General features: G+C 41.0%; 2 protein-coding genes, 1 long non-coding RNA gene and 1 other non-coding gene across 8 annotated transcripts; 1 reads left to right on the forward strand and 3 right to left on the reverse strand.

The window, feature by feature from the left end:
• Positions 1-3,263: 3,263 nt before the first annotated feature.
• Positions 3,264-4,266, reverse strand: LOC144711958 (uncharacterized). The gene is made up of 2 exons (XR_013583697.1): positions 3,635-4,266; positions 3,264-3,565 (listed from the first exon to the last, which is right to left on the reverse strand). It is a non-coding gene; the product is annotated as an uncharacterized LOC144711958 (long non-coding RNA).
• Positions 4,267-5,523: 1,257 nt separating this feature from the next.
• On the reverse strand, positions 5,524-5,621 carry LOC144712581 (small nucleolar RNA Z279/snoR105/snoR108). Its single transcript, XR_013583842.1, has one exon. It is a non-coding gene; the product is annotated as a small nucleolar RNA Z279/snoR105/snoR108 (small nucleolar RNA).
• A 1,482-nt stretch (positions 5,622-7,103) lies between these two features.
• CDC25 (Rhodanese/Cell cycle control phosphatase superfamily protein) lies at positions 7,104-9,411 on the reverse strand. 3 transcript variants are annotated; one of them, XM_078586560.1, is made up of 4 exons: positions 9,249-9,411; positions 9,019-9,160; positions 7,665-7,877; positions 7,104-7,271 (listed from the first exon to the last, which is right to left on the reverse strand). In XM_078586560.1, the coding sequence occupies exons 1-3, from the start codon at positions 9,338-9,340 to the stop codon at positions 7,707-7,709; spliced, it is 405 nt and encodes a 134-aa protein (XP_078442686.1). In that variant the 5' UTR covers positions 9,341-9,411; the 3' UTR covers positions 7,104-7,271; positions 7,665-7,706. The 3 variants fall into 3 exon arrangements, with proteins under 3 accessions (XP_078442686.1, XP_078442685.1, XP_078442684.1); XM_078586559.1 differs by having other exon boundaries at positions 7,104-7,338; XM_078586558.1 differs by lacking the exon at positions 7,104-7,271 and having other exon boundaries at positions 7,522-7,877.
• Positions 9,412-17,758: 8,347 nt separating this feature from the next.
• LOC144711770 (zinc finger protein) lies at positions 17,759-21,551 on the forward strand. 3 transcript variants are annotated; one of them, XM_078585804.1, is made up of 6 exons: positions 17,759-17,914; positions 19,880-20,002; positions 20,250-20,443; positions 21,020-21,107; positions 21,198-21,264; positions 21,361-21,551. In XM_078585804.1, the coding sequence occupies exons 3-6, from the start codon at positions 20,290-20,292 to the stop codon at positions 21,412-21,414; spliced, it is 363 nt and encodes a 120-aa protein (XP_078441930.1). In that variant the 5' UTR covers positions 17,759-17,914; positions 19,880-20,002; positions 20,250-20,289; the 3' UTR covers positions 21,415-21,551. The 3 variants fall into 3 exon arrangements, with proteins under 3 accessions (XP_078441930.1, XP_078441929.1, XP_078441928.1); XM_078585803.1 differs by having other exon boundaries at positions 19,926-20,002; XM_078585802.1 differs by lacking the exon at positions 19,880-20,002.
• The last annotated feature ends 753 nt before the right edge of the window (positions 21,552-22,304 follow it).

The raw sequence follows: 22,304 nt of genomic DNA on the forward strand, positions 1-22,304 counted from the left end.
GGACAGTTATAAATTGCTTAGAGGTTAAGGAGAGAAGGTTGGGGTAGGCCCCATATATGCACTGGGCCATTATATTATATTGAACAATATTACATTGTAGGTCGTAGACATTACATTGGTAAAGACTAGGGATGATATTGAAGTAACGAGACAAGGCGCAACGCGCGCCTGGGTAGTGGCGCTCCTATAACTTGAGGCCCACAGCCCCCCGCGCGCCTGCCAGTAACACTGCTTCAAGTGTTTGTCCGGGCCAGACACCATGTGCCCCTAGGTCAGGGTTCCTAGCGCACTCGCCATACCATCCCAACCTTGATGCTCCTTGCATCATGGTCACCTGCACTGACCCCTCCACTCTCGGTGCACATTGGCATCATCGTATTCGGGGCCCAAGCCTTGGCTCCGCACTACCCGCTAGGGCGCCAAGCGCCCCGCAGTCATCTCGGCAATCTCTATGCCACTGCCTTAGTCGCCTTGCAGAATGTCCCCCTGCGGCCTGCGCGAGCAGTCAGCGCAACACATAACTCGCGCCCACGCACCCGCGCAGTTTCTGCGTGCAGTGCCCGCGCCTCGGCAGCTTGTGCGCAGGCTGCCCTGATCTGCCATTCTTATGTGCTGACAAGTACGAACACCTAACAAGCATTGGCTTTAAAGATCAAGGTCGGGTGTCGCCACACGTGATGCCTGCGGTGTTCATGCTTATGGACTCAATCTCCTATTACAATTAAGTGAATCACATTATTAAGGATTTGTAGTTGACAGCTTAATAATATGCAATTACATACATACATATTCTCTCGTCCTTTCTGGCTCATAATGTCTATCTCACTCATTCTCTCTCTCTTTCTTACTCTCTCTCTATTTCATACCATCTCTCGTCCTCTCTCTCTTTCTTACTCTCTCTATTCCATACCATCTCTCGTCCTCTCTCTCTTTTTTTCTCTTTATTTCATACCATCTCTCGTCCTCTCTCTCTTTTTTTCTCTTTATTTCATACCATCTCTCGTCCTCTCTCTCTTTCTTTCTCTCTCGTCCTCTCTCTTTCTTACTCTCTCTATTCCATACCATCTCTCATCCTTTCTCTCTTTCTTACTCTCTCTCGTCCTCTCTCTCTCTCTATTTCATACCATCTCTAGTCCTCTCTCTTTTTCACTCTCTCTCTCTCTGTTTCATACCATCTCTCGTCCTCTCTCTCTCTTAATTTCATACCATCTCTCATGGTCTCTCTCTCTCTCTCTCTCTCTCTCTCTCTCTCTCTCTCTCTCTCTCTCTCTTCATTTCATACCATATCTTATCGTTTCTCTCTCTCGTACTCTCTCTCTTTTTCACACACACTCTCGTCTTCTCAATCTCTCTTTCTCTCATACTCTCTCTCGTCCTCTCTCCCTATCCATCATTTGTATCGGTCTCTCTCACACATAAAAGCTCCCTGCGAACGTTCTATTTCGGTCAACGTAAAAGCGATCCCTATTCTACACGTGAAGCAACAGTATTTTCGTATATTTATGATACAAGTTCAGGGTATCCGAGGCAACACCCCCACGAAACGATAAACGTCGGATCCCCTATTCTGCGTCAGAAAAAACGGAATAAACGGCCACGATGATCCTAGCGTGACTTGCCCTCTCAGTTCAAGAACGATATCATAAACTAAAGCCAATAATTCCAAGAACTCGGCACACTTTTTAATGCTCGGGACGCGGCCTCATCGCTTGCATGGGATTCCCGTTTTGGGTCAAATCTCGCAGGAAAAAGGTCGGCGATTGAACGCATGGAATTTTAAAAGCTGTCCGTCTGCTGCTGGGATTTTACGAGGAAGAAGGCTACGGTAGGAAGAACGCAGATTCAAATACTGTTCATCTGTAGCTAGGGTTTAAGGAGGAAGGACGCTGGGATAGAAAAAGATTAAGAGGTTAACACTGAGTAAGAACACTGAGTAAACTTAATAATCTTCTAGAGTCGCACTTTTAAGGGTGAAAGAATTAAGTTTCTGAGGACGGAGAAGGATGATCATAAATAACCTTTTGAGTCAACTTGTTGGAGTTTGCTTAATCTCAAAGAAGTTTAATTTGATATTTGATATTTGACCCATTTTGCAGGCAATAGGAGAAACCTAGTCCTGTTTACTCTATGCTACGCTATCCCAGAAAGTTAATTTGGTTATGCTTAGCCTCTACGGATTAATTAAACCCCAAGTTAAGAGAATTTAATATCTCCATTGGGAAAATTTTCATAGCTTGTAATCTTCAAAAGTATAGATTAATACCCATTAAGGAAATCAGTATATGGTATGGTTTTGGAAGGAACTGTACAGACGGAGATTAAGAACTGTACAGAACAGCAAAGGTTTTGGGAGAGTCTTGAGGGGAAGAAAACTCAGATACAACTTATTAAACAAATAAAAATATTCAGATTAAAAGTGAGGCAGCGTTGTGGGATAGAATATGTCCACAGATTAAAGCCTGCACAGTAGAGCTAAGATTTAGGTAGAAAGAACACCCGGATAGAACAGATGCGATAAATTATATTAAGAATTAGAACTTTACTCTTTTGTCACCGCTGTGGAAGGAAGAACGCCGCAACATAACCAGTGCCCAGATTAAAAACTCCACAGTTGATCTAAGATTTAGGGAGGAAGAACAGATGCGATAGATCATATTAAGATTAAGAAATTTACAGTGGAGTCAGCGCTGCGGGAGAGAAGGCCGCAGTAGAACAGGCTCTGATAAATCATATCAAGATTAAGAACTGCGCAAACGAGGCCGTTCAACGCGAGATGAAGAACACTTTCTATAGAACAAGTGCCCAGATGAAAAATCCCACAGCTGAGCTAAGATTTAGGGAGGAAGAGCAGATGTTGATAGATCATATTAAGATTAAGAACTTTACAGTAGAGTCAGCGCTGTGGGAGAAAGAACACCGCAATAGAACTGTCTCCGATAAATCATATCAAGATTAAGAACTGCACAGACGAGGCCGTTGATCGCGAGATGAAGAACACTTTCGATAGAACAAGTGCACAGATGAAAAATCCCACAGCTGAGCTAAGATTTAGGGAGGAAGAGCAGATGTTGATAGATCATATTAAGATTAAGAACTTTACAGTAGAGTCAGCGCTGTGGGAGAAAGAACATCGCAGTAGAACAGGCTCTGATAAATCATATCAAGATTAAGAACTGTACAGACGAGGCCGTTGATCGCGGGATGAAGAACACTTTCTATAGAACAAGCGCACAGATTTAAAACCCCACAGCTGAGCTAAGATATTAGGAGGAAGAACAGATGGTGATCGATCATATTAAAATTAAGAACTTTACAGTAGATTCGGCGCTATGGGAGAAAGAACACCGCAGTAGAACAGGCTCTGAAAAATCATATCAAGATTAAAAACTGTACAGACATGGCCGTTCATCGCGGGATGAAGAACACTTTCTATAGAACAAGTGCACAGATTAAAAAACTGTGCATCAGAGCTACGGTTTGGGGAGGAGGAAGCTCGGCGGGCTACAGCGGCGGACTCTGCGCTTCTTGGGAGGATCGAGAGGGCGGAAGAGCAAACCCATCAGCTCTGGACCAACGCAGAAAACCCCAAGATCAAGATCAAGATCAATCAGGCGGCGTTTGCAAGACGACCCACCAGCTCTCCTCTCCTTCTTCGGCGCCGGCGGGCAAGTTTCCACTGCTGGAATCGCGCTTTCTTTCGTCGCCGGCGTTCTGTATCCTTCCTCCGTCTCCATAGTTCAAAAGAGAGAGAGAAAGAGAAAGAGAGAGGAAGAGAGAGAGAGGACTGGCGTCTATATATGGATAGGAAGAGAGATAATCGCCGGAAGGGATATCCTACGCAAGATCGTCAATGTCATCCGTCCGATCACTACCCACGTCATGTGAATCTCTTCCTGGGAGGATCTCCTCTCTCCATTTATAGACGTCAGTCCTCTCTCTCTCTTTCTCTCTCTTTCTCTCTAACTTCTCTCTCTCCTTCTCTCTCTTTCTCTCTCTCTCTTTCTCTCTCTCTCTTTCTCTCTCTCTTTCTCTCTCTTTCTCTCTCTTTCTCTCTCTTTCTCTCTCTTCCTCTCTCTCTTTCTCTTTCTCTCTCTTCTTCTCTCTCTTTCTCTCTCTTTCTCTTTCTCTCTCTCTCTCTTTCTCTCTCTCTCTCTCTTTCTCTCTCTTTCTCTTTCTCTCTCTCTCTTTCTCTCTTTGTGTGTCTTTCTCTCTCTCTCTCTCTCTCTGTCTTGAAAGATCGAGATGAAGAATACAGAACGTGGGCAGTGATCGGATGGCTGATATTGATGATCGTGAATAGTATATCCCTTCCTGTAAGAATCTCTCTCTCCATATATAGACGTCAGTCCACTCTCTCTTTCTCTCTCTCCCTCTCTCTCCATATTTAGACGTTAGTCCTCTCCCTCTCCCTCTCCCTCTCTCTCTTACTCTCTCTCTCTCTCGCTCTCTTTCTCCCTCTCTCTCCCTCTCCCACTCTTTCCCTCTCTCCCTCTCTCTCTCTCCCTCTCTCTTCCTCTCCCTCTCCCTCTCTCTCCCTCTCCCTCTCCCTCTCCCTCTCTCTCCCTCTCTCCCTCTCTCTCTCTCTCTTTCCCTCTCTCTATCCCTCTCTTTCCCTCTCTCTTTCCCTCTCTCTCTCCCTCTCTCTTCCTCTCCCTCTCCCTCTCTCGCCCTCCCCCTCTCTCTCTCCCTCTCTCTCCCTCTCCCTCTCTCTCTCTCCCTCCCCCTCTCTCTCTCCCTCTCTCTCCCTCTCCCTCTCTCTCTCGCCCTCTCCCTCTCCCTATCTCTCTCTTCCTCTCTCTCCCTCTCCCTATCTCTCTCTCCCTCTCTCTCCCTCTCCCTCTCTCTTTCTGTCTTTCTCTCCCTCTCTCTTCCTCTCTCCCTCCCTCTCTCTCCCTCTCTGCCTCTCTCTCGCTAACTATCTATCTCATTCCCTCTCTCACTCCCTCTCGAAGGATCAAGATGAAGGATACGGAACATGTGTAGTAATCGGACGGTTGATACTGATTATCTTACATTGGATATCTCTTCCTGTGACAGGGATCGGTACACGTCATCCGTCACATCACTCCTCATCGTGACGGAAATGTGACAGATGATGTCATGGTTTTAGGGGTCCGTGAGGGTGACGATGGGGGATGACGAAGTGGTCGTGACGGTGACGGGGTGTCCAGGACGGCCATGACAGAATTTTTAAAAAGTTAAAACGGACAGAAATACATATAAAAATCATTATTTTTAATTTTTTTGATTTCCTAGCATTTTGCACAGAAGTCCCTAATCCACCCACAAACCGACGCCACCTATAAATATTTGGAGATATACCCCTCAGTTCAAGTAGGGTTTTATTCACATGTTTCGTCATCCGTCACGTCCCAGACATGGAAAGCAGGTAGTGATCGTAAGGCTGTTATTGATCGTCTCGCATAGGATAATCAATGTACGGACGGTTCTCAGCAAACGTTGAGGATAATTATGTTATTGGGCCGATATTGGACTTAAAATTTTAAATTCGGTTTAGATTTGGGGATCAGATTGGTAGAGGGGGAGTGGCCCAATTGTCGTAACAGGCGTGGGCGGCCACCCATCTCGCACGTGCGAGATTTTACCACTCATCATATCCCACTGAGCTGCCTGAAGGATCATAAATTCTAATGAAGCTGCAGAAAATTATTTATAGTTGTTGCGCAGCTGGCTTCCTGAATTCTTCGATGTGGGACAAAACTGTTTCGAAAATATTTAATGTTTTTCGTGGACAGAAGAACAAAGAGAGTCGCAGATGGAAAATAGGATGGCTCGATGGGTAAATTTAATCAGCAAGAAAGATATTTCGATTGATATAATTAAAGAAACTGATAGATGGATAAATTGATATCTGGATAGGGTAAAACAATAGATTGATGTCTGATAGAGCGATAGAGAGCTGGCTGGATTCATGGATAGAGGATGATATACATTTATAAATGTCGATCTATATATCTATATATCGATAGGGCAGATGTATAAATGCGTAGATATTGTGATAAATTTGTGTATTGATAATCTGATAGATACACAAAGATAGATAAATCGTGTCAGATTGATTGGCTTTTAGAAGATTGTCTGATGGGGAGAGAGTGATATATAGATTGCTTGATTGACAGATGAGATGGATACAGAGCCAGCTAGGTAGGTAAATGTTGATAGATGGATAGATGGATAGATAGATAGATATACTAGACCAACAAATATAATTATTATAAGTATTTGAGAAACCTAGATAACATGGTAATCCATATAATGCCTTGTTGGATGAACACTTTGATGAATTTATCCATAATCCAAAATCAGAAGCTCTCTTTTAATGGGAATGTGTCCTCAATTTCTGATCATTATGTTTGACTTTGAATTGCCTCTAATTAGTTTTATATTCAATGATTGTTTCAATGAGGCATCAGTTGTCAATAGATAGATATATAAATAACCAGAAAAACAATGAGACACAAAAATAGACAGACAATCAGAGGTACACATTGAGATGGCAAATTGACATGCATATCGATGTATAGCGATGCTTGAAGAGATTTAGATACACATACATAGAGACAGATGGATGGATAGATATGTAAACAAATAAATAGATATGCTCAGAGGGATACATATATGCATAGAGATAGACAAATAGATGGACTGGAAGGCAAATATTTAGTTATATATATATATATATATATGGAGAGAGAGAGGGTGTGTGTGTTTGTGTGTGCATTTAAGCCCTTCTTTCTCTTACAACTGTTCTTTAAATATCAATAAAGTTGGGTTCAAATAGGGGTGTTTTTGGTTGGTTTACTTTTATATAATCTCTTTCTCTCTCTAGCAATATTTGTCCTCCCATCTCTCTTTTCTCTATAAATCTATCTAGAGAGAGAGACAGAAACAGAGAGAGCATCATAAAGGGACAGAGAGGCAGAGACACATGCTGAGAGACATAGGCATAGAGGGAAAGACAGAGAGAGAGAGAGAGAGAGATGACTCTCTCTCTTCCCAGAGGTTCTAGCGCACTCAGGCTCTTTCTAAAGGGTTGATTTCTTTTGCAGACCAATAAGAAATTCTTATCAAGCACAAACAGATGATATTTAAAGCAAGAAGATTAATTATCTCACCAGGGAAGAAAAAATGAACATTCAATCGAATGGTTGCCGTGTGGATAAGCTGAGGAATCTCTGGGCAACAGGGATGCATATATTTTGTTCTTTCTTTACTTCACCCAAGTCAAAAATTGGACAAATGCAAATGTCCTGGACAGAAAAAAGTTATTTCTATCAACATGTGATTCAATCATTCCCCAGTGATCCCCGTTACACACTGCGCAAATAGAGCAAGTCAAGCAGATGGGACGTAAGAACACGCTGATAATTGAAATTTCTCTAGATGCCATCATGAACATGATGTTGATCAAGAAAAAACTAAAAATATGCTTTCCAGGGAAAGAATCATGAAAATGAATACTGACTAAAAGAATCATTCATCAATTGATAAAGAACTCCATGGTTTAAACAATCAATCTATATTATACTCAGGTTCCTCCCCTGATAAAACTGATTATCAGGAAATGGTCAATCTTAAGTAATGATGATATCTAAATTTAAACCCAAGGATAATCGAATGATTTGCAAGGAAGAGAAACATACTCTCTCTTATATCAGACTGGATAATCAAGATAATTCGTTTGACTAGGAATGGTTGTGCTTGCACGGAATGTCCGTGCAACGGCATGTCGGTTTGCCTGAAGACTCCCATTCATTGAATCCACGCTCCAAGATCATAACGTTCTTGATACCTTCAGCTTCTTTTGTCTGGGAAAGATAATCCACGAACATACGTGCACACGATGGACCACGTACCTGATGTTTCAGGAATCATGGGATTCAAAATGTAAGGCTTCTTTTTTTTTTGAAAGATAAAAGTCTGAGGCTCTTAATGATCAACAAAAGTAAAATTATAAAATGTCAAGTTTAAATCCGATTATTAGAAAGGTATGGGTTTGCTTCTTTGGTACACCAGCTAGAAAAAAATCATACGGACGAAAGATACAAACATCATGTTTTAGTCGCTTTTTAGAAACTCGTCGGTTCGTTTCTTTAGTACACAAGCTAAACAAAAGATCAACATTAGGACAAAAGGCATAAATCTCATGTTTTAGTCCGATTTTTAGAGATGTGCGGCTTTGTTCCGTTGGTACACAAGCTAAACAAAAAATCAAGAAATGAACGAAAAGCTTTCGTGCTCTTGACAAAAGTTTCCTGAAACACCACTTAAATAGAGTAAAATTTAAAGGGATCAGAGTTCTTGCAGGGATAAATGTTCTTCAAAACGACAGAAAGTACCTAAATGCAGTGAATCGGTAAGATTAAAAAGATCGGATAGGGATAATTCATGTCAAGGATGATCCCAATCTGTAAATAAACTTTTTTATTTTGAACAAACCTATTTATCTCAAAACGCTAGCGAATTCATCTAGTTGTAACATTTTTTTTTTTATCCTCTCCAATATATCTAAGATTTGTGCACCCAACTGCCCAGTAAGATTCGATCGAGGTTAGCTCCAGTACATAAGGCCAACCCCTAACAAAAAAATTGGATGATCGAAGAGGAAGTACAATGTATTCTATTCAATCAATACAAGACATTAGTCAAATACTGGCATACTAAGCTAGCCTCCATCAGTTATAATATCAAAATATCAACCAACTAATCCATACATTGCATTTAAATCTAGCCATTTTTAGCCACCATATTCTCTAGTTAGGTTAGTCTTTTCGGCGCATTCAAAAAAGCTTCCTTTCGTATTAATTCTTCTTGTTCAAGACGACCTAGATTCTTCAATTCCCCATATTTTAAGCAAAATAGAGCAAATTGATTACAAAATCCACAACGATCAGGTAGAAAGAGAGCAGTTTTAAAATCAGATTTTGGGCGTGTTCACATCCACGGGAAAGCAAGATCCAAAGACCAAAAAATAGCGAAAAGCAAAGGAAATCAGACCTGACTCAGGGCACAGTGGAAGACGACGATGTCCTTCTTCCCGCGGACGGTCTGCAGAAGGTTCGGCATCCGCTGGGCAAAACTATCGCTCGGGAAATGATACGATCCCGCTATGTGCGCATCGTAGATCCGCTCTTCGTCCCTTCCCAGCAGAATCAAAGGTAAAAACTCATTCAGAAAAGACAATCAAGAGCAAAAATCAGTGGAAAATCGAGAGAGGATTTAGATACCTGACATCGATCACGGCAACTCGGTGGCGGGGCAGTAAGGTCCAGAGCTGGGAAGAGGATACATAGGAGATCCTCGGCGGCACCATCGCCATTCCCAACCGAGGTCGCCGATGCGATCTTCTTCGCGCCAACTCTCGAAAATTCTTGCCGGATCTCGTTTTAACAGGAAACTTCCAGTTAAGTAATGATAGATAGGTAGATGGATGGATGGATAGATAGATAGATAGATAGATAGATAGATAGATAGATAGATAGATAGATAGATAGATAGATAGATAGATAGATAGATAGATAGATAGATAGATAGATAGATAGATAGATAGATAGATAGATGGATAGATAGATGGATAGATAGATGGATAGATAGATGGATAGATAGATGGATAGATAGATGGATAGATAGATGGATAGATAGATGGATAGATAGATGGATAGATAGATGGATAGATAGATAGATAGATAGATAGTTAAAGCATCAATGGGATCAATACCTTCGGCAAAATGGAGTTGATGACACCACAATATCACAAATTAGGAAGGAAAATATACATCTTTCCAATCATCCTGACCAGCCCATTTGGACATTGACTAACCATGGAAATTTCACAACTAAATCTGCATGGGAATATTTTAGGGCCAAACAACCAAAAAAATTCACATTTTTGCTGCTGTTTGGGCGATGAGAATTCCCACTAAAATACAATTTTTCATGTTGCATTTGCTGAAAAATATTTTACCACTGGATAGGAATGTAAAAGCTATTGGAATACAAATTGCTTAAAAATATATATGCTGTCTTAAAAGTCCACAGATTGAAGACATGGAACACTTATTCTTTCGTGGCGAATGTGCGATAGCAGTATAGAAGTGGTTCCTAGAGAAATGGGATATACCTCGCAGGTACAATTTATCGTTTACTCAATGGTTAGAATTATTCCTGAAGACAAAGTCCAAGGAAAGCAAAGCATACTGTTTTAAAAAAATTTCATTTGTATTCATGCTATGGGAAACATGGAAATGTCGAAATAAAAGAAAGTGGGAAGGTATGACTGTCAATGACAAATCTATTATTCATGATGTAACCAATACGATGAGATTGACTGAACATAATATCATCCCTACCAAAATAACATCTCGCAGTGAATGGAGAGGACTCTGTAATTGGCATTTTATATTCGGGCATAAATTATACATTTACGTCACTCAAACTATTCGTTGGGTATTACCCCCATCTTCAAAATTCAAATTGAATATAGATGGTACTTCTAAAGGTAATCCAGGATTATCATAAGGAGGGGGCATACTTAGAGATCAAAGGGGAAATTTCATTTTTGCATATATGATCCAGGAACCAACATGGTAGCGTAATGTAGAGCACTATTGGATGGACTTGATTTATGTGAACAATTTGGCTTTCATGACATTTGGGTGGAATCAGATTCAAAAGTAATGTGTGATATGATTAATTCACAGAAATGCAATATATGGAAATTGAAAAATTGGTGGAATAATATCCTGACACATATGCATCGAATTAAACATATCTCACATATTTTCCGCGAGGGTAATTCTGTTGCTGATGCTCTTGCTAACCATGCTTTAGTTCAGAAAGAACAACAAGTTTTTTGCAGGGAAGCAGATTTGCCCACAATGGTTCGCGGGAAATTAAGGACAGATCATCTAGGGTTGCCCTATCTTAAAATTTGGAAGCACATACATCGGGCGCAAGGGAAGACATGAAGATGGAAAGTGCAATCGTTGAACACTGCAAATTTGAAGTACAGGTCAACAAGATCATTCCTAAGCACCATGTTGAGATAAGGTGAGTCTGGAATCAAGCAAACCAGGTGCACACTTTCCTTAATCGAATCACCTTACATACAATATCTGCACGATGTTAATTCCTAATATCTAGTATTGCATCATCATATGAAAACACACGCATTCCAGATATATTGCATATGCATCATGACATCCTAATGCATCTATGATCATAATTCTGAATTTAAACTATGCATACATAAACGAGAAAGTACCCTTACTAACCTTAATGAGCTAATATTCAATAGAAGATAAGGGAGAACTGATGGCGAAGCCCTCAACGTATCCGCATTTTTTTTCCTAGGTTTAGTTAAAGTTCATGTTTAAATAAACTATGTACTAGTGGTCTTAAGAGGGGGACCCTTTCCTAATGGGTTCCCCCCTCTTGGATCCCTCCTTAGGGCCCATTATCCTCCCTACATAACGGAAGGAGAGGGCGCCCGACGGAAAAAAAAAGTCTTCTTGAATCTTTGGAAAGAAACCCGTTCCGTTTTGAGAGTAGGAGAGTGAAAGGGCGGACGGGACGGGGCCGACTTTGGCCGTCGTCCCGTTCCGCCCACCCCCACCCGTTCCGTCAGAACGGGTCGACGGAACCCTAGGCGGCCCCCGCCGCTAGGGTCCCAGGTCAGAGGACCGCCGCTCGAATCGCGGGGTCGCTGCCCGAGTAGGGGCCGCAGCCGCCCAACCCGCGGCCGCCGCTCGCAGCGGCCACAGCCGCCCGCAGTGACCACCGCCGCGAACAGCGGCCGCCGCCGCCCGCAGCGGCCGCCGTCACACAGAGCAGCCGCAGCCACCGCGGCGGCGCACGCGCCCGCGAGACCGCAGCCAACGCAGCAGCCGCAGCAGCCATCAGCGTAGCGGCAGCAGCCATCCGCAGCCGTCAGAACCGCGCACGTCGCCTGCCCCCCGGGGTCGCGCGGCGCCCATGCACGACCGCCCTCTACCCCGCGTCACGGTCCCCGCGCCCCGGGTCGCGCCCCGCACTGGACCGCCCTCTCGAGAGCCCCATTGCCATGCACGCATCTCGAGGATGCCACGACAGCCCTATGCCCGTTATGGGCCTAATTCCATGGGCCGCCGTCAATCTCGGTGGCCCGTTCTGGCCCAAGCCCGAGGCCTGTTACCCCGAAGGAGGTCCATTACCGCGGCCACTCGCCCGGCTATCTCCGGCCGCCGCCGCCGCTATCTCCGGCTGCCGCCGCCGTCGCCATCCTTGGCCGCCGCCACCTCCAGTCACCGTCATCTCTGGCCGCCACCGCTGCCATCTCCGACCGCCGCCACACTGTTGCTGACCACCGCGGCTTACAGCACAACGTCGCCCATGGCCGTCTTAAGCAGCTGCTAGTTCGCCACCGTCCTCGCCATCCGGCCGGCTGAACAGCCCCCTTCCACCGATAGTCGGCCCCACCAACGCCCCGAAGACTATCCGTGGAGCACAGACCACGTGGAGAATGGTCACCCTCGCTTCTACGAATTGAGGCCCCGCGTAGGACCTTTCCGGGACACCCACCGACAAGCGGGACGTGCAGTCCAAGATGAACGTCCCCGAGAGGGACAGGCGGACCCACGCTCCCGGCGCAGGACGTCGACCGCGTCCGTCCTGCATCAAGAACATTGGACTCTTTCATGACCATTATGGAAATAACTGCCCTAACTTTCAACGTGATACACCAGGTCCTGTATCGTCAATTACATATAGTGTAAGCTTGTATCCGTTGAGTCTTTGATCAATGCACCTGAAGGCGACCGAGGAAACCAATACATCAAATGGGGAGAAACGAAGAATTCATGTGATAGAAACAGAGTTCAATACTCTAGAAGCAATGGCATCAAAAGAAATGCATGAAAAGCGCAAAACCCCAAAAATCCAGAAGCGATGACATCAAAAGAAATGCAGGAAAAGCCCAAAACACCAAAAATCCAGAAGCCATAGCATCAAAAGAAATGCATGAAACGCCCAAAACAGCAAAAAACAAAAAATTTACGGCAAACAAGAAGCTGAGACACAAGATACTATTGATCAATTCCGAGGGCAGCATATCAAAGCCGCACAAGAGTTAAGCAATACAGATCTGCTATCATCATATATCCATTTCCCTCCCCAGGCCATTGATGCTAACTCTCATCCAATTCAGTTGTATTTGGAACTGGCTTTGGGGAAACAGGAGTATGCTATGTGCAACTAATTGGTATCGTATCTGTTGTGTCACTGGAAGCATAGGTTTCAGTCATGACCACTGTGATTATGATTGTCTCCAGCTATCTCCCGAAAATAACATGGAATATGAAAATCACAAGGAATCAATAAAGAGCTAAGGAAATTTTCATGAAATTTTTTTTTCCCATATAGACTAGCTTCCAAATTCTCTATTGCAAGATCAACATATACATCTTTACAATTACATAATCATCTTTTTGGTGTAAATGACAGATTCACAAGATTAAGCTACAGCGGGAACGTGGATCCCAACAGAGCTGCAAGCGCAAAGGCAACAAGATACCAAAAATAGCAAAGGGGACAACGAGAAGAAGTACCACACTCTGGGCATCAGGGTCAATGTATCAAACACTCAACCACCTTTAATACACTTCATGATAAGGAAGATATCAGCAAGCGAAGAAAGCTACAAGCAAAAGATAAAATCCCCAAAACAAGTTCGTACAAGGAGACATTGAAGAAGAAAAAAAAAAGCATGGACGAAGCCAATGGAAATTCCACTCAACGAGAATGACCAAGCATGCATATGGTTCAATTTTCAAAATCTACCGGTCACAGCAATATTCTATCAATCATGTATGATCGTAGGGCATCTTGAACAATGTATAATCACGTTCATATCAATGAAGAATTTATAATTAAAAAAAAAAAATTGATTGATAGATAGATAGATAGATGGATAGATAGACGTATGGATGGATGAATGGATGGATTCATAGATAGATGGGTGGATGGAATCATAGATAGATAGATAGATGGATGGATGGATATATAGATATATGGATGGATTCATATATGGATAGATATATGGATGGATGGATTCATAGATGGATAGATATATGGATGGATGGATGGATGTACAGATGGATAGATATATGGATGGATTCATATATGGATAGATATATGGATGGATGAATTCATAGATGGATTGATATATGGATGGATGGATTCAAATATAGAGAGATAGATAGACAAATAGATAGACAGATAGATAAACGTATAGATAAACAGATAGACAGACTGATAGATAGATGGGCAGATAGACAGATAGATAGATGGATACATAGACGGGTAGATAGACAGATAGACAAATAGATCGATAGATTGATAGATCGATAGATATATAGATATGGATAGATAGATATACAGATGGATGGATGGATGGATGGATAGATAGATAGATGGATGGATGGATGGATGGATGGATGGATGGATGGATGGATGGATGGATGAATGGATGGATGGATAGATAGATGGATGAATGGATGGATGGATGGATAGAAATGTAGACAGGACATTTATTCAAATGATTTGTAGATATGTAGAGTGACTCACATAGAGATATTTGCTTTTATTTATATCTGAACAGGTAAAAAGAATGATTATTTCATTCATTTATAAATATTAACTCATTTATGGATAGAATAATAAACAGCTAGATAGTTTCCTACATGGATAAATATGAATTAGATAAAATGAGTGATTCACAAATTATTTGATCGATTCAAAGATAGATGTGTTGTTTTCTGTATTAATTATTGGAAAGATGGATGGCTTCATGTATAGTTTATGATAGAGAGTTAGATTCATTTATAGATTAGATAGATGCATCTGCTTGGCTTGCCGTAGTGGATATATGGTACATGGAACTTCAAAGTTCAACATGATGTGGTGGAAACAGTCCCAGATTGGGTGACCTCTTAAAAACTATCTCTGGATAGTGCATGCCAGCTTGTGCCTTGTCCAATAGGGTTCCTAGAATAAGCGTATAAAGAGCGAAACGGGCCCAAGCATCTTGCGATGTGTGAAGTAGATGAACTGTCCATTCATTGGAAGCATCTAGAGACCTGCATGTTAGTGAATATTGAGATCACACCTTCAACCGAATGTTAAAATCTTCTACGACCATAGCAATGAGCTGTTTCATTAATTAAAATGCAATTACACCTAAAAGGGCATAACCTTTCTGTGTTGTCCAAGCATCCACTATGAGGGATACATGATGTAAATCAGTGAACTTATTATCGAGCCCCGCTTTTAGTTAAGAGTACACTCTCTCAACAGTCTATTTAACCGCCAAACGTGCATGCATCTTTATGTCAGCTTGTGCTCTGAATTTCCATGCCCATCTAAACCGCTCTTAGTCGACAAATGACCATGCTAGTAAATTACAAACGATAAGCTGTAGAATATCATGCTTCTCCTTTGAGGTGATGCCAGTATAGTATTGTCTCATTGATGACATGTTGGAAAATAGGTGTGCCACTGATCGTCATGGAGTCACTATGCATTTGAGTTCATCGTGTAGATGTCGCCAAAAAATATTTGTTCTCCCATCTTTAATTCTTTGGAAGTACACTGTGTTCGTAGGATTAATGCCATGACACACTTCACATACTTACTTTGAGTTGCCCACTAACATGAACTACTGTAATATATTTTTCTCTAGAAAACCTCCATGTAATTTGACTTTGCCCTTCACGATAAGTCATACCATCATTTACTACCTCCACTAGCTGATGTCATTGCTCTGAGTCGTCTCGATGGGCCACCACATTATTTGAAAAAGAATCCATTTTAATAAGTGAATTCTACACAAACGAGTTTAAACAAAAATGAAACAACTTGAAATGAAGGGTAAAAAAATCAAACAAATGACTACTTATCTGTTTTAATAAATACATTAATATGCACAAATTATATAAGAAGAAGATTGTAACAGAATGATTCCCAACTAACATAAACATAATTAGAACAAAACCCAAAAATAGAAGTTCAATGGCTATCAAGGTGAAGTAGAGGAAAGGAAACTAGTGTAAGAAAACCAATGGGAGTAAATGGTGTCAAAGAAGTAAAAATGAATGGAAATGATATTGAAGAAGTAAAAATGAATGGCAATGATGTTGAACATAAAATGGTGAAAATAACATTGAACAAGTAAAAAGAAGTGATGGTCAAATTAAATACACAAACCCATAATAAATTTTGGAAAGTCATATAAAGTTCCCTGATTACGCCGACTTCTAACACCAAATTTCACCAAAATGGCCTCAAGAGCCTGATGCATTTTCAATGTTAACAACAACTAGCATAACTTGGACAGAAAAAAATCTCCATATATCTCTCATTCCCTCTATCCCTCTCACTACAACTAAACTGTTAAATCATTTGTTTGATCTTCTTCCTCATATTTGTGCATCCATCAACCCCACAAATTGAATTTCAATAACTGAATTTTCAAGAAGGGATGATTACCTCGTTGGGACATCAGTAGAGGCCGGTGACGAGGGACAAGGATGATGAAAGGCACGACGACAACCGTGGTGTGCACAACAAACAATGAAGCGGCGAGGGACACTATAGTGGCAAACAACCTAAGACAGTGTCTGACGGATGGTGAGTGTTGGGGATAGTAATGGTCACATTGAAGGCGGCGGCTGGCCGGTTGCAGCATGGCGGAGGCTTTGTATAGGATGCTTGCCATTGAGGACAGCTTTTTGGCCAGGAAATCCTGCATTATTCTATATTTTTCCTCACTCATCTGTGTTATCCGTCTCCATTTCAATCACAAACTAACGATGAAAGGGTACTGATGACAGAGTTGTGACAATGATGAAACCTGGATGGATGACAATTCAAATGAGAGGAATTGTCATGGACAAATGATGGAACAGATGATCCTCCGGTCCCATTCCATCCGTCTGGGAAACATCATCTGTCTTTTGTCCAGCAAACATACTAGAAGGTGCCAAACAATAGTCATATGCTCAGCACACAAACCGAGTCCACCAAAGAAAGGCGAACAAATTATCATTAAGGGAAAGTGAACTATTTTAAACATTAAGCTCATCCAATGATTGTGTGCACCAATATCTCTTCATTTAATGACTAAACATTCCCTTGAATCATTGACTCCAATAGCAGGTTTATACATTTTATCCATACACATTAAATCTACCAAAATAAAGGCGAATAAATTACCACCCATCAAAATTTAACTAGTCATAAAATCAAGCTCACCCGGCCATTGCTGGGGCCAGTTTTTCATCATTTATTGACTACCATACTACCTAGCAATTTCAAGTGATCTTTCAAAGAAAACATCTGTAGTCTCGCTCCCACACGTCAACTCACACCTACTTTTCTTTTTTAACAGGCGCTTGCATAGCGCAGAAGCAACTTCATGTGCGAGTTTATCCGCCCATAAGAAATACTAAAGTCCACCAATGTGAAGCTAAATAAACTAGCATACATCCAAATTAAACTAAAATTTAAATTATGCCATTTCTTGGGCTGACTTTTCTTCTTTCATGGATGAATTATTTGTCCTCATTCCTCAGTCATTGACCCAGATAACGGTTTTGTGAACCAAACCGGCCGGCCGAAGAACGGACCGGGCGAGATGAACCGGGTTCGATGAACCGGGCTTGATGAACCGGGTTTGATGAAAGTTATACCGGATATTCGGATTTCGAAAATTCCGGCGGCGACTGTTTCTCCTTTCTGTGGGCGGCGGCGGAGGAAATTAAGTCCTCCGTCCGGCAGGAAGAACCAAAACCTAAATCCATCGCCGCGCCGTCACATCGTGGTCGACAATCGTTGGGCTTCGTTAATCTAAAGAACACAGGTGATGATCTTGCCGTGTTCATCGCCAGGATCCTGTTGATCCGAGAGATTGTGAACTTCTCTCCTGTTAATCGGTGTAAAAATTATTTTAAAATGCTATTTGCACGGCTTGTCTGTTTTACAATCTCTCGGAACTTGTCGTGTTCATCGCCTGGATGCCGTTGATCCGAGAGATTGTGAACTTCTCTCTTGCTAATCGGTGTAATAATGATTGGAAAAGTTTATTTGAACGGCTTGTCTGTTTTACAATCCCTTGGATCTTGTCGTGTTCATCGCTTGGATGCCGTTGATCCGAGAGATTGTTAACTTCTCTCGTGTTAATCGGTGTAATAATGATTGTAAAAGTTTATTTGTAAAACATCTTATCTGTTTTACAATCTCTCGTAACTTGTCGTGTTCATCGCCTGGATGCCGTTGACCCGAGAGATTGTGAACTTCTCTCTTGTTAATCGGTGTAATTATGATTTTAAAAGTTTATTTGTAAAACATCTTATCTGTTTTACAATCTCTCGGAACTTGTCGTGTTCATCGCCTGGATGCCGTTGACCCGAGCGATTGTGAACTTCTCTCTTGTTAATCGGTGTAATTATGATTTTAAAAGTTTATTTGTAAAATATCTTGTCTGTTTTACAATCTCTCGGAACTTGTCGTGTTCATCGCCTGGATGCCGTTGATCCGAGAGATTGTGAACTTCTCTTTGTTAATCGGTGTAATAATGATTTTAAAAGTTTATTTGAACGGTATGTCTGTTTTACAATCTCTTTGATCTTGTTGTGTTCCTCTCCTGGACGCCGTTGATCCGAGAGGTAGCGAACTTATCTGTTGTTAATCGGTGTAATAATGATTCACAATCTCTCCAATCTTTTCGTGTTTATCGCCAGGATGCCGTTGATGTGAGAGATTATGAACTTCAATCTTGCAAATCGGTGTAGCAATGATTTTAAATTTTATTTGAATGACTTGTCTGTTCTACTATCTGTCGGATATAGTCGTGTTCATCGCCAGGATGCCGTTGATCCAAGCGATTTCGAACTTCTCTCTTGTTAGTCGTTGTAATAATGATTTTAAAGTTTGTTTGAACTGCTTGTCTGTTTTGCCATCTCTCTGAACTTTTCGTGTTCATCGGCAGGGTGCCGTTGATCGGAGAAATTGTGAACTTCTCTCTTGTTAATCAATGTAACTATGATTTTGAGGTTTATTTGAATGGCTTGTCTGTTTAACAATCTGTTAGATCTTGTCGTGTTCATCGCCAGGGTGCCGTTGATCCGAGAGATTGTGAACTTCTCTCTTGAACATCGGTTTACCATTGATGTTAAAGTTTATTTGAATGGCTTGCCTGTTTTAGTATATCACGGATCACAAGTGATGATCTATTGTTAACCGAAGTATCAATGATTATAAAGTTCATTTGATTGGCTTGTGTATTTTACTATCTTTCAGATCACTAGTGATGATCTTGTCGTGTTCATCCCCTGGATCCGTTGATCCGAGGGATTGTGAACTTCTCTCTTGTCAATCTTTGTAAAAAACACAACGATTATAAAATTTGTTTGAATGGCTTGTCTGTTTTACTAGCTCTTCGATCAGAAGTGATGTTCTTGTCGTATTCATCTCCAGGATGCTGTTGATCTGAGAGATTGTGAACTTCTGTCTTGTCAATCTGTGTAACAATGATTTGAAAGTTTATATGAACGTCTTGTCTGTTTTACTTTTTTTCGGCCTTTATTATTGTTTATTTGGATGGGTTTGATCCGAGGAGACATTTCAAAGGAAGATGGGACTTGTTTCCCGTGATTTTTGTTCTTTCTCCAGGAATTTTTAAAAAATTCTATTCAACTTTTCTTTTCATGCCGTGATGTTTTCTTCACAAAGCCTTCACCGTTTCTTTTCATGTCTCGATGTTTCTTTACCAACTCATTGCGTCGTATCAGCCGGCTGTCATCCTTCTTTAATTGATGAATTTTAGCTCGTTCGTCGATAATTGCGCTCTGATTTTGGCCTTCGGAATAAAGAATGATGAACCAGTCGGGTCCGATGGCGCTAGGAACTAAAAGCGCTTCTCCGCATTGCGATCTGTTCAAACTTTGAGGTACAAATGTTGTGGTGTGTGTGTATATATATATGAGTGAAACAATTGTTTATTCTGGACGATCAGTTTGCTATCCGGTCATGAATTTGCTACACATTACGTTCTGATTTAGTGGTTGGAGAAATAATTATTCGCATTTTGTTGATTGAAATTTTCAAGGGTTGTGTGTTGGATCAAATTGAGGAGTTTTTTGTTAATTATTTTATGATGTTTAGTTGTGATCTGAATTAATTACTTTCTGTTGCAGCTTGGAGATTGCCCTGCTGAGATAAACCATTCATATTCCCATGAAGGAGTTGATGATGAGTCTCCAAGAAATGGAGAGTAACGAAAGAAACTTAGCCTCAACCTTGAAACAATCCTCATCGGGATGCAACAATGGCGACGAACAGGAAAAGCAAGGCGATGACACTGAATCTTGTAATCATTTTATTAACCACGGTTAGTTCTTCAAAACTTTCAGCCTTTCTGTCATTTCTTCTGTTACCATAATGAATTATTTCTACTTTCCTTTCCGTTCCATAGAATAAATGTGGTACTTTTTCCCTCGTAAATTAATGTGAACATTTATTAATGCGATATTATTCAATGCACAATCTAATAGCGATTCAGATAATGTTGTTTAATTTCTTATTTTAGAGTGAAATAATGCGACATAAGAATACATTTCTGCAATATTTCTTTTCCTTAGCGAGAAGACAGATATCATGTCGAATTATGCTACTTTTAATTGTTACTTGGATTTGTATACCGTTAAATGCGTTATGGCTTTACGAGATAGATCTGACATCGAATGTTCTTTGGATCATTATACGTAAGTTCAACAACATTCATCATGATTTATGATGAGAAATAGGGACCTTACCTTATGACGTGTCTCATGATTTGATTTTCATAGGTTGTCATTTTTCCTCCGGAGATTTCTTTTCTCTCGAGCTTGAAATTACAATATCTTATAAATTTATATTTAAAAATGAATTTGTAAAATTACCATTTTTATTCTGTCTATACATGTAGCTGAAATTGCTTGGCATGAGGGAAGAAAACAATGGATTGGAGATCGGACGAAGAGACAGAATAAGGTGAATAAAGAACCCGTTATAAGGTAAGTAATTATTTCCCATTATATATCATGATATATCATGGGGAATGTTGTTTAACTTGTGTATAATTATCTCATTATCTCATTATCTAGTTGGTCGATGACTTACGAGGATCTGCTCTTAACGAACCAACATTTTCATCGCCGGATCCCTTTAGCTGTAAGTTTTCTTTATTTTTTTTTAAATGTTTTATAATTCTGAAAAAAGGTTTTTTTTTCATGACCCATCTCATATTTTCTGTGATTTTATTTTCAGGAGATGGTGGATTTTTTGGTTGATGTATGGCATGAGCATGGGCTATATGATTGATGATGGGGAGACTCTTTCCTTGGCAAGAATGATCATTGAAGACTCAGGTCTGGAGTCCATCTGATCATTTTCTCTGGAAAATTACATTTCCATAGAACAAGGAACTAGTATTCTTTGAAATAAAAAAAACTTACATCCGATGAGATTCAGAAGATATAAAAAAACCATTACAAGATCAAACCCCAAAATCAGTTTGGCAGAACAGAAAGATTTTCTTGGAAATTTCCTACTATTTAGAAGAAGATAGATTATCCATAAGTGACCTCTTATAATTAAAAATACTCTTTTTTTCGTAAGATATTAAGGATCTGGAAAATTAAATCATTGAAAAATGGGTAGATCAGATCGAGTGGTGTATATATAGCGTAGGGACGTGGACGGGACGGTTCTTTTGTCCCAGGATGAAAAAGTTGTCCCGCCGGCGTGGTTGGACGAAAATCGGGATAAATATATTGGGACGGAAATTCGTCCTGAGACGAATGGACGTGACGGTTGTCGTTCACTTGGACGAAAAAACCATCCTGTCCGGAGGTCTTGGACGAAAAAACCGCCCCGATCGCGTCCCTACACTGATTCTGGACGTCGGACGGGACGATCTTTGTCTCGTCCTGTCCATTGTCCACGTCCCAGACGATCTTGATTTATAGGTGTATTCCTCTCAATAAGCCCACCGGATCAGCCATTAATCAAGGCTGACTTTTTTAATCGAATTGTTTGAAAATATTCAATATGATCAATGATCCATTCCCTGATTATTTACCTGTTTGGATCCACATCATGATCAATTTCCTTGGTGCATTCCACTTTATGGTTTGATATTTATAATTCAATAATATCTCCTAGGTCAATCATCAAGGTGATTTGGGAGTGGGAGTCATGATTAGTGTTCA

The sequence above is a fragment of the Wolffia australiana genome, chromosome 14 (assembly GCF_029677425.1).
Source record: "Wolffia australiana isolate 7733 chromosome 14, ASM2967742v1".
NCBI classification, from domain to species: Eukaryota; Viridiplantae; Streptophyta; class Magnoliopsida; order Alismatales; family Araceae; genus Wolffia; species Wolffia australiana.

Bases quoted from the DNA above. Each gene is read 5' to 3' on its own strand.
- LOC144711770 (XM_078585804.1), top strand. From the start codon at position 20,290: ATGAAGGAGTTGATGATGAGTCTCCAAGAAATGGAGAGTAACGAAAGA. The intron at 21,108-21,197 runs GTAAGTAATTAT...CTCATTATCTAG, and splicing joins AATAAAGAACCCGTTATAAG to TTGGTCGATGACTTACGAGG. The intron at 21,265-21,360 runs GTAAGTTTTCTT...TTTTATTTTCAG, and splicing joins ATCGCCGGATCCCTTTAGCT to GAGATGGTGGATTTTTTGGT.
- CDC25 (XM_078586560.1), bottom strand. From the start codon at position 9,340: ATGGCGATGGTGCCGCCGAGGATCTCCTATGTATCCTCTTCCCAGCTC. The intron at 9,161-9,248 runs GTATCTAAATCC...TCTGCTGGGAAG, and splicing joins GTTGCCGTGATCGATGTCAG to GGACGAAGAGCGGATCTACG. The intron at 7,878-9,018 runs GTCTGATTTCCT...CTGAAACATCAG, and splicing joins TCCACTGTGCCCTGAGTCAG to GTACGTGGTCCATCGTGTGC.